This window comes from Balaenoptera ricei, chromosome 15, assembly GCF_028023285.1.
Source record: "Balaenoptera ricei isolate mBalRic1 chromosome 15, mBalRic1.hap2, whole genome shotgun sequence".
Classification (NCBI taxonomy): Eukaryota; Metazoa; Chordata; class Mammalia; order Artiodactyla; family Balaenopteridae; genus Balaenoptera; species Balaenoptera ricei.
Window position 1 is genome coordinate 37,500,323 of NC_082653.1, and position 14,076 is coordinate 37,514,398.

General features: G+C 42.1%; 1 protein-coding gene across 12 annotated transcripts in view; it reads left to right on the forward strand.

Moving 5' to 3' along the window:
* PLCB4 (phospholipase C beta 4) overlaps positions 1 to 14,076 on the forward strand; it is a 415,724-nt gene that overhangs the window by 309,571 nt on the left and 92,077 nt on the right. For 11 of the 12 annotated variants that reach the window (XM_059896967.1, XM_059896965.1, XM_059896971.1 and 8 more), the window contains 5 exons: positions 1,250 to 1,329; positions 4,080 to 4,133; positions 9,771 to 9,852; positions 10,824 to 10,924; positions 11,575 to 11,632. In XM_059896967.1, the coding sequence (XP_059752950.1) occupies positions 1,250 to 1,329; positions 4,080 to 4,133; positions 9,771 to 9,852; positions 10,824 to 10,924; positions 11,575 to 11,632 (375 nt within the window). Of the gene's footprint in view, positions 1 to 1,249; positions 1,330 to 4,079; positions 4,134 to 9,770; positions 9,853 to 10,823; positions 10,925 to 11,574; positions 11,633 to 14,076 lie in introns of those variants that run through there. The other variant, XM_059896978.1, reaches the window with a different exon arrangement.

Consider the following 14,076-nt stretch of genomic DNA (forward strand, 5'->3'; position numbering starts at 1 on the left):
GAACCCAGTCATCACCTCTGGCCCTCGCGAGTGACTTAATCCCTTGACCGTGTTAAAGCTGGTAATACTATGCAGTGGTGTCCAATGGAACCTTCGGTGATGACAGAAATGTTCTTTATTTGCACCGTCTGATATGTTAGGCGCTAAGCCCATGTTGGGTTTGAGCACTTGAAGTGTGATGAGTGCGACAGATGCACTGAATTTTATTTTTATTAGGTTTAAATTTAATTAATTTAATTTAATTAATCTTTATTCAGTTTAATTTAGCCACATGCGGCTAGTGGCTGCCATGCTGGACAGGGCAGGAAGACTGTACGTCTACATTACTGTCTATTCCAAAATAGTTTCCCTTCCTCAGCACAGAGCTACAGCAGTTAGACTAAAAACCTAAGAAGGTAAGGTGCTGGCTTGTGTGTGAGTCCAAGTTCTGTTTGAACCCTCAGTATCAATTTGCTTCAAAGCATTTTGCCAAGAGTATGACTCTCATTTTTAGCAATTTGGTATGGCATTCACTGCCATCAGTTATTGGACCCAAGGGCAGAGTGGGCCTTAATTCATGGGCCAGCCTTTTCTAGTAAAATGCCCTTTGGAAACCCAAATTCCTTTACTGCCACACACAGTCTTCTTCACGTTTCCTTGTAAATTCATGGAGTGATGTTATGAACTAAAACCGAGGTCCAAGTCCTTATACAGAAATCATGCAAGCACATTGCTCTTTGCTCTGGGTACCCTGGCATCGATGCCTGTTTTACTTTTTAAGGCTTTGCTGGAAAACACAGACAGGTAAGATAGGTAACAAATTCTTACATTGAAATAGAATCACACAATAAAATGGGTGAACCTCAAATGCCTTCATCCTCTAAAATGAGAGTAGCTAAGTATGTCATCATGTACTGTATAATGTTGCTTTAGAAATAATTAATATTGCCAGCAACTGAAAGGGGCTTATATTTAAACAGGCTGCAAATAGAAGCCTTAACAAGTCAATCAGTGGGCAGCATTGCTTTGTGACAACCCAGTGTTTAATGACACTGTAGATGCCACATTTATCTTCATGGAAAGAATGAAAGCTGTTTATTAAAGCATAAAATATGAGCATGTGGAATGAGGATGGCTGAGTGGCAGGAAGGAGATAAAGAAGAGTTTATATTATTCTTACACAAAATGGATACGAGCTGTCTAATAAAAAACACCCAATTTAGCTCTGGCAGATTTGCTCACCAAGAAAACTTTTTTCTTTCTCTTTCAGCAATGGGTCGAAGGCCTGAGATCCATCATACACAACTTCAGGGCCAACAATGTCAGTCCCATGACATGCCTCAAGAAACAGTGAGTTTTGTTTGCATGATCCTTTGTTCTTGGCAGTTATCAAACAAACAGTCAGATTAGGAGATGAAGTCTATGTATATGGACCAGGCAGCGTCTTCCTTGCCTTTGCCTCTATGCTCCTGACCTTGGAGAAGATGTTGACCAATACGCACCTGTACTCCTCATGCCACCTGGCAGGGCATGTGTGATAAGCCCACAGCCTGAAACCTATTTGAAAGGAATAGTTGATGGCAGAAAGATGCTGGAACCTCAGCTCCCCAGTATCCTCTGGGTTGTGGGCCCTGTCCTTTGTGTCCCGAGACTGAGTCTACTGATAAATAGCTCTGCATGCCTGCGGCCATATTTGGGTGCTGATGTAGCTGGAGTCTCTGTTGCATGACACTGAGAAATGGGGAGTGTGGCCAAGAGAAGCACTTTTGCAAAAGCACCGATGGCTCCAGTGGAAAAGGAGCACTGGCCCCAGGGACTGTTTAGCACCCAATCAGGGATCCAAAGGTACTTTTGAAATTCAGAAAGCAGGCCTTCCTTACTCCAGCTCACTGTATTCAAAATTCAGAGAGGACCTGCATGACATGGTAGGTTTTAACCCTAAGAAGTTATACTTTCCAGGTGACAAGAAAGTTGCTCGAGTAGAAATTCTAGCTAAAGCCCAAATCAGCCTGTTTGAAAAGCAGTGATCCATGGAGGAGTGGGGCCACCTGTTATGACAGGGCCCTTGGCAGGCAGTTATGAGGTGCAGGAGAGAACCACACTGAGAATCTGCAGGGATAAGCCTGCATCTCTTAGCCAGGCCCAGGTCCCGCACCAAGGGTGGGATTCCTTGGACTTCTGGGCGATGGGAGGAGAGATCAGTCCTTCGGGCATTTTGCTTTTTACTTCTGGTCCCTTTGGCAGGTGCTTTAACAGCATGGACTCTGTGTTGTAAATCCCAGGTTGGCCACTTCGTTGCTGGGTCCCTCTTGGCAAATTCTTAACCTTGTGCTTCACTGTCCTCATCTGTGAATGGAGGTGGTGACACCACTCATAAGATTCCACGCAGAGGAAATAAGATCATGGGGAGCACCTACCCCGGTACCTGGCTCCCCATCCCTCCTCGTTCAGTATTAGTTATTTTGATTTTGATATCATCCCTCCGGTGTTTTTCCCATTGTCTTATCGGAGGGGAGTTATTTAGTCTTGTACATTCCTATTTTTTTGTGCAGCTGCTTCTCCTTGTCCTCTGCAGTTGCTGTGGCATGTTTTCTTAAAAATAAAGAGCAACCCAACAGATACTTTGAAGTTATAGAGCGTCAGACTTTTGGCATGCCCACTTATGCCTGAGTGACCCAAGTCCTTGTATCTGGACACCAGATCTTATCTGCCTTCATCGGTGTCCTGCCCAGATCCCTTTCTGTTGCTGGTGTTCACCCATCCGCCAGCTGCTGGGAGGGTTAGGTCACTAAGGGCTCACACCTGCCTGCTTCTCCAGAGAATTGCCCTCTGCCTACGGGGAGTCACCGAGCCCGGGAGATCACTGTCCTCCATTGGCGTCTCTGCAGGATTGGTTCCAGGAACCCTGCTGATCAGAATCCACCGATGCGTGTCCCTTAGAGTTGACCCTTCATGTCCACGGATACAGAACCCACGGATAAGGAGGGCTGACCCTAGACTCCTCCCTTCTTCTGGAAGGAAGCCCATGGCCAATGACAGGCTGAGACAGTATACAAGAGGCCAGCCCCCTTGCCACCAAGCCTGGTGCAGGTCACACTCCAGAGCTCCCTGTGGTGTCAGGACAAAGCTCCAGCTGAGAGCCCAGCTTTGTGTAACTTCCTCCCTGCCTGTCTGCTTCCCTCACTCCTGTGGTCCTGAAACCATCCCCTTAAAAGTAGTCACGTGTGCTTCTAGGAAGCTTGACTTAAGACAGAAACTTTACCAAATCATCATGTTCTGCAGATTGTTAGAATGTTATTAACTGGAAACAGTGAGAATGGGAGTCAGTAGCTAAGAATAGTCCAAGCACCAAAGGACAAATATATGTTCTGGGTCTCCATGTGTCATGAACCCCTGGGGAAAGCAAGGCATTTTTCACCATCAGTTTGAGTTGATGAACTTCTCTGACTATTACAAATTAAGGATCCAGATCCCTTTATGGAGCTGGTGTCCACCCATCCACCAGTTGCTGTGAGGATTAGGTCACTAAGGGCTCACACCTGCCTGCTTCTCCATCTGTACTTCACTACACTGAGAGCAGCCTCTGGGGCTGGGGCGGAGGGGGTCCCCACTGTCCTCAAGACTAGGCTGGCTGGTGTTACCATGCACTTGCATTTCTTACCCCCTTAGTAGATTATTAAAGAGCAACAATCAAGGACGAAACCAGTCACCAAATAAGTGCCTACAATTTGCTTTGCTCATGCAAATTCCCAATTTTCTGATTCATCTAGGATTGCCAGATAAAATATGGGACTCTCAGTGAAATTTGAATTTCAGATAAGTAACAAATAATGTTTTAGTATAAGTACGTCCTATGCAATATTTGGAACATACTTGTAGTAAAAAATTATTTGTTGTTTATCTGAAATTCAGATCTAACAGAGTCCTATATTTCTGTTTGCTAAATCTGACAACAGTAAATTCATCTCACAGTGTGTAATTGCCTCTGGTTTTCCAAATAAATGTTCTTTGTTTGAATGAACTTTCTTTTAAAGTTCTTAACCAGATTGAAGCTATTTCTCCTGAGAAACATTAAAACAGTTGTTACTGTTGTTTTCCAGCTGGATGAAATTGGCATTTATGACCAACACAAATGGGAAAATTCCAGTTAGGAGGTAAGTCAGTTATTCTTGTCTGCTCTGCACAGCCTGGGTCAGCCCTTGTGATACCAGCCCACAGAGAGAGCCCCCCACAAGGACTTGTTAATTTCTTTAACTAAAGATATTTCTGGAAGCTTAGTTTGAATCACATCATCAAAGGCTGTGTTCAGTTTGTAAAAAACCACTTATGGACGGAAAGTTGCATTTTTCCTCCGAACGGGTAGCATTAACTCTGATAAATTAAAGAACATCTGAAAATGTAGCAGTATTTTTTAATCTTCAACTAAGTGGGTTTTCAGGATTCAGGTATATTTCACCTACTTGCCCTGAACAACCTTTAACTACAATTAAAGAAGTTTATACTGTGCACCTACAGTGGAAGTGTATGGACATGTCTTAGGAAGTGTGATGCCTCTAGACAGTGCATCTCATTCTGGGCTTCGCTGGTCCTCTGGTGCCCAGGACGAGTGAGTGGACATGGTGTCTGGGTATGCTATCATTGACACCACATGACCTTCAGTGCCCATGTCACTTCCCTCCTCACCCTGCCCAAGGTAACAGAGACAAGGGAGAAAATGTCAGGAAAGCCTGGGTGGAGTCAAGAATGAAGAGAAGATGAACCAGAAACGGCCTTCACACCTGTGCTTCAGTACTTAAGCTGATGTGCTTCACCCTCTGAGGATTTCTCATGCTCCCCTTTTTTCTGCCTCTCCACTCCTTCCAGCGTTAGGGTCGTGGTCTGTGGGTCCAGTTGGAAGCTCTTGTGACAGTAGTGATGGGAATTCTTTGCCCAGCTTCCCAAGTTTTTTTTTTTTTTCGTTGGTGTTTGTGTAAGCATTTCATGAAAATTCCAGAAGCTGAACTGGGCCCCAGAGCATCTGCTGCCCACATGAAACCAGGGGTATATTAGGATTCAGGAACCTGAATTAAACATGAGTCCCCCAGATACCGACCCACTCTTATAGAATTCTCCCAACTCGCATTCAAGTTGACCTCTTCCTGGAAACTTTAGCAAAGAGGCCAACAACAAATAACAGACAAAACCCAGAACTACTGGGTGGAGTCGTGTCTAAGAACCGCTCTATCTTTCAGAGATGAGGTGGACAGGTCACCAGCTGCACAGCATTTGAGGGAATGCACTGGAGCCGAGACCCACTGATTACACTCAGCCCTTTCTGCCTCTCCTTTCCCTCTGTCTCTGCCCAGACTTGAAGCTTCCATTCTGCATCCCTCTGAGAGTATCTCCATACTCCTTCAATGTCATTCTTTTCACATTTGTCAGAACTATCCTAGAGGTCATCATTTTCCTTAACTCCATGTATTGTAACATTCATGGACTAAGGTATCCATGTGACACTGATGTATCAATGGGCAAACGAAAAGCATACACATCATAAAGAAGACCATGGCAGTATTCTTTTTATTTAACATTTTATTGAGGGCTTCCAAGGTTATTGACCTCATGCATCTGTTGTGGTCTTTACAAATCTATATGTAGGATTCTCTGCTTTTTATTTAATAACTTACTAGCAAGTCAATTTTGCGTTTACTTTAGAAGCTTAAAAAAAGCCCCACTAACACCCTTGACTGATGGTTGTTGGCAAAGTCACTTAACACTGATCATTATTTTATTTAAAGCCCTTTGCTCTGTTGAGAATAGCAGGACAATTATTTTAATGTATCTCAGCATCCTACAGCTATTGCCAGATATATAGTGCATATTTATTTAAAAATCAGTATTGAAGTAATAAGTCCAAACTTAGCACAGATAGCAGTGTGAATACCAGAAATGTAGGTTGAATCGGTTTTTACATAACTTGCTCTCCTGATTTTTCTCCCAAGATAAGGTTCAGGAAATGGACAAAATAGAAACACATAGATTGTAATCAAAGCACTCCTAACGAGCAGTTCTGGTGTCATCTGTACACATCCTATGAATCAAGCCATTGTTACACAAGCTTGGAAGCCTTTGCTGATTCCAAAGATCTTTGTGCAGCATGTTCACATACAAAATTATTACCCCCTTTTTTGTAGAAATAGCCTAGATATTTCGTCTTCTTCTTTAGCTTTCTCTGACGTGAACTCTTTGGTGCCTGCCAGCATTAACAGGTGTTTGACACAAGACATCTGTGATCCAGGGGCAGCTTGTCAGAGTTGATGGAGAATTGATACCAAGCCAGCAAAAAGTGGATAAATCTTTATGTGGATGAGCTGCCAAGGGCGAGGTGGAAATTGTTCTGAATGTTTTAATGGATATGAAGAATAAACACTTTAAAATGTCATTTCATCACTATCATTCTGGAGTTTTTAAAATGGAAACTATTAGTGTAGTGTGTGTGTAATATTAGAGGGGATCTGGCTTCAGGGTCATTAGATCAGCTTGAGAGTGGCCCCTCCTTGTGAGCTGTAACCAAAATTTAATGTCCAGGAAGCTGCAGGAAGAATAAGGGAAGAAAGTCTTTACCTCCCTCTTCTCTTTTCTTTCTTTGTGCATCATCTTATGCAGTCTGCCCTTCTCCCAAACTTACAAACTCACACTCAATTTACCTATCCACTCAGACCAAAGCTTTGAAGGTCACTCTTTTTTTTTTTTTTTAATTGCCATTTCCCATTCCTTGTAACATGGAGTTGGAACCAACGGCTATGAGTAGAAGGAGTCCCAAGGGAGACAGATGTGTTAAGAGGGCTAAGACCTCAGGGGTGGTCATAGCAGCCCAACTCCCTCATAATCCATCCACATCCTGAAGGCCCAGCCTGCCTATGACGAGGGTCTGGTTCTGCAGGGGGCTTCACTTCATGAACACTCCTTGACTGTTTCAGAAGATGGTATTAAAACCATTGGATAGATTGTAGACCCTTTGAGGGCAGAGTGAGACTCCCTGAGTTTCTAGGGTCATTGCTGTCTTGGTTACCTGTAAGGTCTGCTGGAACAGGGAATTTAATCAGATGGACTGGGTACCACTTAAGGGTATTTGCTTTTCTGGCATTTCCTTTGGGGTAGGTAGTGTGTTTTGCTTCAATAGAAACTCTGAGCACCTGTAGCTACGAAGCACTAAGCTGTACTCTTTGGGGCTGTGTATAAAGGGTTGAATAAATTGCAGTCCCTTATACACACTCTAGGTGCCCATGAAACGCCCTCGATGGTGTCTGAAATGCCCCCAGCCTGTGATAAGTGTGTTTCTTTCTCTCAGGACCCTGGTTAAATGCTGGGCCTCCGATGCAAGTGGAAACTCAGAGAATTCACCTTTGCACCACAACCCACTCACCCCTAAGCCGAATCCATTTTGAGGCCCAAGAATGACTCTGAAAGCTGCCTGGAGAGAAGGCAATAAAGGAGCCCCATCCCCGCTCCTCCCCACCTCCAGGGAAATGGTCTCTTCTCCTTCCTCGCTCCTATTTTCTCTTAGAATGAGGGGAGCAAATCTGTGTTGAGGTTGCCCAGCCCGAGCCCCCTCGTGAAAAGATGGGCCTGAGAACGAGCCCTTCTGACCATCATACCACCTCTTGCCTTTATTTATTTATTTATTTTGGCCCCTCAGCAGGTGGGATCTTAGTGCCCTGACCAGGGATCGAAGCCGTGCCCCCTGCAGTGGAAGCACGGATTCCTAACAATTGGACTGCCAGGGAAGTCCCACCTCTTTCCTTTATTATCTTCTGTCATGTCTCTGGGCTCTGACTTTGCCCTCACTGATATATTCCCATGTGGATTTCCCTCCTTCCTGGCCCTGGACACCCTATTTTCTCCTTCTCTCAGTTTCTCTATCTCCCACAAATGCTTGGACAGACTACTCCCAAAAGATGTCCTTGTTCTGCTTCCTATTTCTTGGCATTTCCCCAAGCCCCAGCCAAGATTCTATTCCACGAACTCTCCCTTTCCTCCCCACTCCATCCCCTCCCCAACACCAGGTTGTTTCAACAGAAAGGCTCAGGCCCTACACCTGCTACATTCATGACCATGTTCATCAGTTTTCATCTCCTTTATGAGGCCTGTTGAAACCTAACACAAGCTCGAGTTAGCTGAGATTCCCCTGAGATTGCTATTCAGAGAGTTTCCTCCTGGTTACAGGTGCCAGACATCCCAAATCCTGCTGGAACCTGCAGCCCTCACATTAACACATACATACTCTGTTTCAAAAAAAAGACACACTGAATAGCCACTTTCCTCTATTATAAAGAGCAGATAAAGTGCTTCTCAACTCAGTCCAATGTATGAAAATTCCATGAACTCTAGAGAAGTGGGAAAATGTGGGCATAGCACCCTTGACCCTAGAAGCTGGTTTACTTAATGTCATACATATATGCTGTACCATGTCTGCAGATTTGTTAAAGAGAATTCATAGGTCTCCCTATATTTGAATACAACTGTCTCAAACCTTTTTAAAACTGTACTTCTTGAAGTATTCTTAGACCACGTATGAAACAATAAAGCTTTGAATGAACACATAGCAATTCGTTTACCTACAGCTAGTTCTTCCCAATCTCTTCTGGGAAGTTGTACTCTGCAGTTGAAGTGGTGCTTTCTCCCACTCATCAAGATTAAATGGCGGTCACTGCTTACATTGAGAGCTTGCCTTCCACTTAAACGCAAACAGTGGAGTGCATGACAAGGTTGGGCATGGGAGGCGCTGGTACAGATCCTCCTGTGCTCACAGGGAAGGCGGTCCAAAGCCAAGCTTCACAGATGAAAGTAAGCTCTGTCTTCCAGCGGAGGCTGGACTTCTGATTTAGACTTTAAGTTATTATGGTGACAAATCACCTGGGCCTCCATTCAGGGAGTGAATGAAGGCTCTTTGGGTGGCCAAGACATGGCCCAGAGTCAAGTATGGATTCCAGGGTCCAAGTCGTCTCCTCAATAGTGTTCGTTCTGAGTGTCACCAATTCATTTATCAGGAGTCTCTCTCCTACTTTTATCATCATCCAGAAATATGCTCCTTAAGGTGTTATCCATCTTACTAGCCTTGATGAACACAGTACTAATTCAAAGGCACCACCATTATTCAAAAATACTGTGTCTCAGGGGAATGGCAAGATTCTGCTGAAACATTGAATAATTGTTCCCCTGCCTCCCCTCTCCCTGACACCTGTCACTTTCATAATAAAGTCCCCAGTCCTTGAGGCAGCTGACATGTCAGAGTAGCTAAAGGGTGCTTAGCTCAAAATATATATATATATATGTCTGCTAATGCATGTCAGCTGTAGTATGAAGCCAGGTAAGGGCAATCGCAGGCACATGCTGTGTCCTAAGGGACCTCTTTCCTTTCCTCAAGTCAAGATATTGTCACCATGAGGTTTTATTCTAGACATGCTGTTCCATCTGACACATTCCTTTTTCCTAAGAAAGCAGTTTGATAGGATCGAAATTTATTATTGTGATTGTCCAATGGTCTGTATCCCTGGTGCATCTTACATTCACAAGTAGCCAGAGAGACCACCTGTCTTAGAATCAAGTCACCACACTGGCACAACCAGCTCTGATAACCAGAGGGACATTGCAGGAGCTAGTTTGGGAAGTGAAAAATACCTAAGAATGAAAAGTAATTTTATTTGCCTTTTTCTTCTCCCCTATCCCACCATTCCTAGTTTTAATGGGATCTTTGCATCAGAGGAAACAGAATTAATAGTAACTTTATTTCTTTTTCTTTTCTGCCCTAGTATTACCAGAACCTTTGCATCGGGGAAAACAGAAAAGGTGATCTTTCAAGCACTCAAGGAGCTAGGTCTTCCCAGTGGAAAGGTATTCATTAATCTAATAATGTGTTTCTAAAACCACTTTGTGTATTTATGTTCTCATGTAATAAACAAGATTGTATTAAACTGATTCAATTAGATTCAGAATTAGATTCAGTCACACATAGTACAGTCAATTTTTCCTTTATTCTCTTTCCTTCTGTCCTTCCTTCCTTTTGTTTTCTGGGCATTTTAACCTAAACGTTTTAGTATTCAAATAGTGTACTTCCAAATGTTGTTGTCAACTTTATTAAGAAAAGGAAATGACAGCCAGCCTGCTCTTTCACACAGCTTATGGAAAGCTTATTTTACAGAAACCCATCAACATTGCCTGGACCATGTACAATGTCAGCATGAAAAATGGCTCATAAATTCAGTTCTTCAGGATGGCTGTGCGATATTTTATGAAGCACCTCTCCCCAAACATACCATTTGTGTTTGTGGCCCTTTGGATTTAAAATAATTGCAATTAATGTGTTAACTGCAAGAAAGATTTAAGCCTGTTGCTGCCTTAACAAATCCGATTCGAAATATGAAGTTCAGTATGAAAAGTAAACTCTTATAGGATCCCCTTCATGTGGTCTTGTGAAAATTCACAAAATAAGCATAAGAAAACATTGGGCTTGGTTTAGTCAGCATCCTTTAGGCAGGCACTTGCTTTTCTCCTTCAAGGAGAGAAGGAAAAAATGTTTCTTTGTATTTGTTCTGTGGAGTGTCTCCCAGAGCAAGCCCAGCTGTGGCCAGTGTTTGAACATGCAAACCATGGATGCATGGTAACTAGAAATGCTCATTTACACATGCCAACTTCTAGAGGCCTGGCCAACGGCTGGACCTCCTGGTTCCTATCAGCAAGAATCAGAGATGAAGGCTCTGGAATTCCAAGTGTCATCACTTTGCTTCATGAACCTGTAGATTCTGTAGATCCTCCAAGGAGAGAAAAATGTGCCCTGATTTATGACACGCTTCTATTCTTTCCAGAATGATGAAATTGAACCTGCAGCATTTACTTATGAAAAGTTCTATGAACTGACACAAAAGATTTGTCCTCGGACAGATATAGAGGATCTTTTTAAAAAAATGTAAGTTCCATTTATGAGAAAGTGTCACATCAATGTTATCCTTGTATTTTTAGATTTTAAAAACATTTTTATACTAATATTTTCAAATAGTATGTTGATAGTATCTAGGAATATCTAGCCAGGGTTACATTTTCACCCCTTAGTTTATTTGGTGTAAAAGTTCGCTCTGATTTTTTGAGAAACTTTTACGTAAGTTAGTTGTAGCACCTGGAACTTCCCCCCCTCCCCTCCCTGCATTGGCTTTACTAACTACCTACAATGTTAACTTGCTCCTTTAGGTATTAACCCGTTATGTGAACTAACAAGATTTGATTTGGAATGTTATTATGTTGTTGAAAAGTCCATTCATTCCAATTATTTCAAATGGATGACTTACATGTTGTTTTTATAATAATGCCTGTGGATAATGCAAAAGAGGGATTGCAGACATTTTCTGTAAGCTAGTGGGAATGATTTCTTTCCTTTGTTGTTGTTGTTGGGTTATTTTTTTTTCCCCCTCACAAACAGTCTCTGGCCATTTTAAGAGTTCACCACTACTTCAGGGTTAGAAAATAAGTGTAGAATTATCATCAACAAATGTCAACATGTAAATCGTACCTCCTGTAGCATCATATACCAAAACTTACTTTTTCTAATAAATTTCTTTTCAGCAATGGAGACAAAACTGATTATTTAACGGTAGACCAATTAGTGAGCTTTCTAAATGAAGTAAGCTTTTTCATACATTAACTCCATCAGTCTGTGTGCAGTGGCTTGCCCTCCTCCAGCATCCTCATTGCATGCCTGCATCCTACACCTTCATTCGCTTTGCTTCTGACCTGCTGATCTTTCCATGATGGCTTTACCAGGTGCAAAAATCAGCTGCTGCCTTCGTGTGTCCATGCACTTCTTCACTGGCTTTGCACACTGCTTTTTTGCTGGTTTCTTGCTGTGATGTGTAGCTCCGGTTCTGTGTGTGCGTGTGAATTTGATAATATATTCATTTAATTAAATGTGTCTATGTTTTTGCAAGGTGATATTTAAGGTACTTATTTTTTTCTATTTACTTATAAGAAATAGAAAGAGAATGGATTGAGTTTACCACACTATAGTTGGATTCTCCATTGCTAACTTTTCCTCATACCTTTGCATGGACTAGAAAAGCTTTATTTTTGTCTTTTAATGGATTGCATGTAAGAAAAATATGTAGGTTCGAATAGAATATTTAGACAACAAGCACAACATGGACTTCCTGGGTGAAAATATAGTGCATATTAGGCCAATGAGATGGCAGGTTAAATTTTTCCTTTTTATTTTTATAACAAGCTCAGAGCTAATTTTAGAACGTGATTCACTTAACAACCAAAACTGATTGACAAAATTTGCTTAAGCCCAAGAGAAAGATATTTCAGAACACGTAAAGGTTGCAATTTTTATTACAACTAAAATTAACTTCTTTTTTCCTCTACACGTTCAAAAAAGTGTTTTCTCGTCAGTGAAACCCATTGAAGCTCTTGTTAATCCAAAAAGGGAAACTCACTTTTTGTCTAACACATTAATAATAAGAAGACTTTAAGTGAGGAATGGACAGTATATTTTTGTTTCAAAACAATTGATGTTAGCCATTATACCTTATAAAGAGAAAACTTTAGGAAAGGCAGTATCATGCCAGATATGAGGTATTGCCTCAAGAAAAGACCACAGGTAGACTGTGATTTGCCAGTTTGCAGACACAGATCACATCTTTGCCAAAGGGCTTCTCTTTTCTTTCCCTGTCAGGGCTCAGTAGCTCCCAATTTGTAGGGTTGCACTTGAGAAGCTATGGTAACCAGAGCCTAGAAGCACCGATGCAGGAGAGAAAAGTTCCCCCATATAGCAGTGCAGATGCCTCCACTTTTAAATAATCCTTTCAGTGCATTGCAATATTTATTTTACTTGAAAACATTTCAAGTTTTTCACTCCACTAGTTTTTGATCATGCGAATACTATGTTCATAATCTTTACCCAGATATTATCCACATTCTTACGCCACCGTTGCTTGGAAGTTAAGTTGCCTTGCTTTGCCTCCTTAACCCTTTCCCCATCTTCTGCTTCTTTTAAAAAATGTATTGTGTTATCTCCCTCAGCTTCTTCATGTACTTTGGGTCATTGGTCACCTTATGTTTTGGTGAGATGGGCAAAAATCTTGCTTTCTACTAAAGAGGGAAGGTGCTTTAGTGGAGAGAAGATGTACCACCTCATCAGTTTGCCTAGAAAAAGGCCTCTTGGGCGCTCTGGGATGAAGCTGGTACCCAGCCATCTATTAAACATGACAGAGACTTAATATGCATTGTACTGTTCAAATGAGGAAACAGTTCTGAAGTCCTCAGAATAGGTGCTGCATTCATGGGTGCTTATCTCATGCCTTTTCTTTTTTGGGTGGTTTCTGTAGACCTACCCGATAACTACTCTTGTCATTCTTATGAGTCTTATGACAAAAAATTTAATTTTTAAAAGGTATGATCACCCATACTTTCTGGCTCTGACATCCAAATTCTTTCTCAAAATACTTACTCTTTGGTAAGCTTTTATCTATCACTATTACACTGGCCAGTAGTGTTCATTTACTTATGTTTCCTTCTGTTTGGCTTCTCATTAACAGTAAGGTGGCACCTTTAATTTGGGGGGGGGGGGTGGGACTCATGGAATCAGTGTGATTCTAGATTTCTTTAGGTCACAGAAACTACAAGACAGTCCAGGAAAGTGTACAGCCTTTATTTTTAATCAAAGTGTCTGCCCTGAATCTCTTCCTTTTCTGTCCTAGTGAACTCAGCTGGAAGAACTAGACAGATATCTGAATGTCTCCTTGAAGAAGGCTGTCAAACTTAGAGAACGTTCTGCCAGCGCCTTGCACCCTCTCTTTGAGTCCTACCATTGTCCCTCTCATTGCTCCAAAGTCGAAAGCACCCCTTGGGCAGAGCACCGTCAAAACCCATAATGAAAGGAGACAGAGTTCACTCAGGAAGGGAGCAGGCATTGGAATGTAAGGGTCTCTGACTTGAAAAGCTTAGACCTAAACATTTTCAAAATGCCTTAGCCATATAGTCTCAACAAGCTGGAATTCAACATTATATTAGAAGACCTGGATCATGCAATTAGACAAGAAAAAATAAATGAATCCCAGGAACACAAAA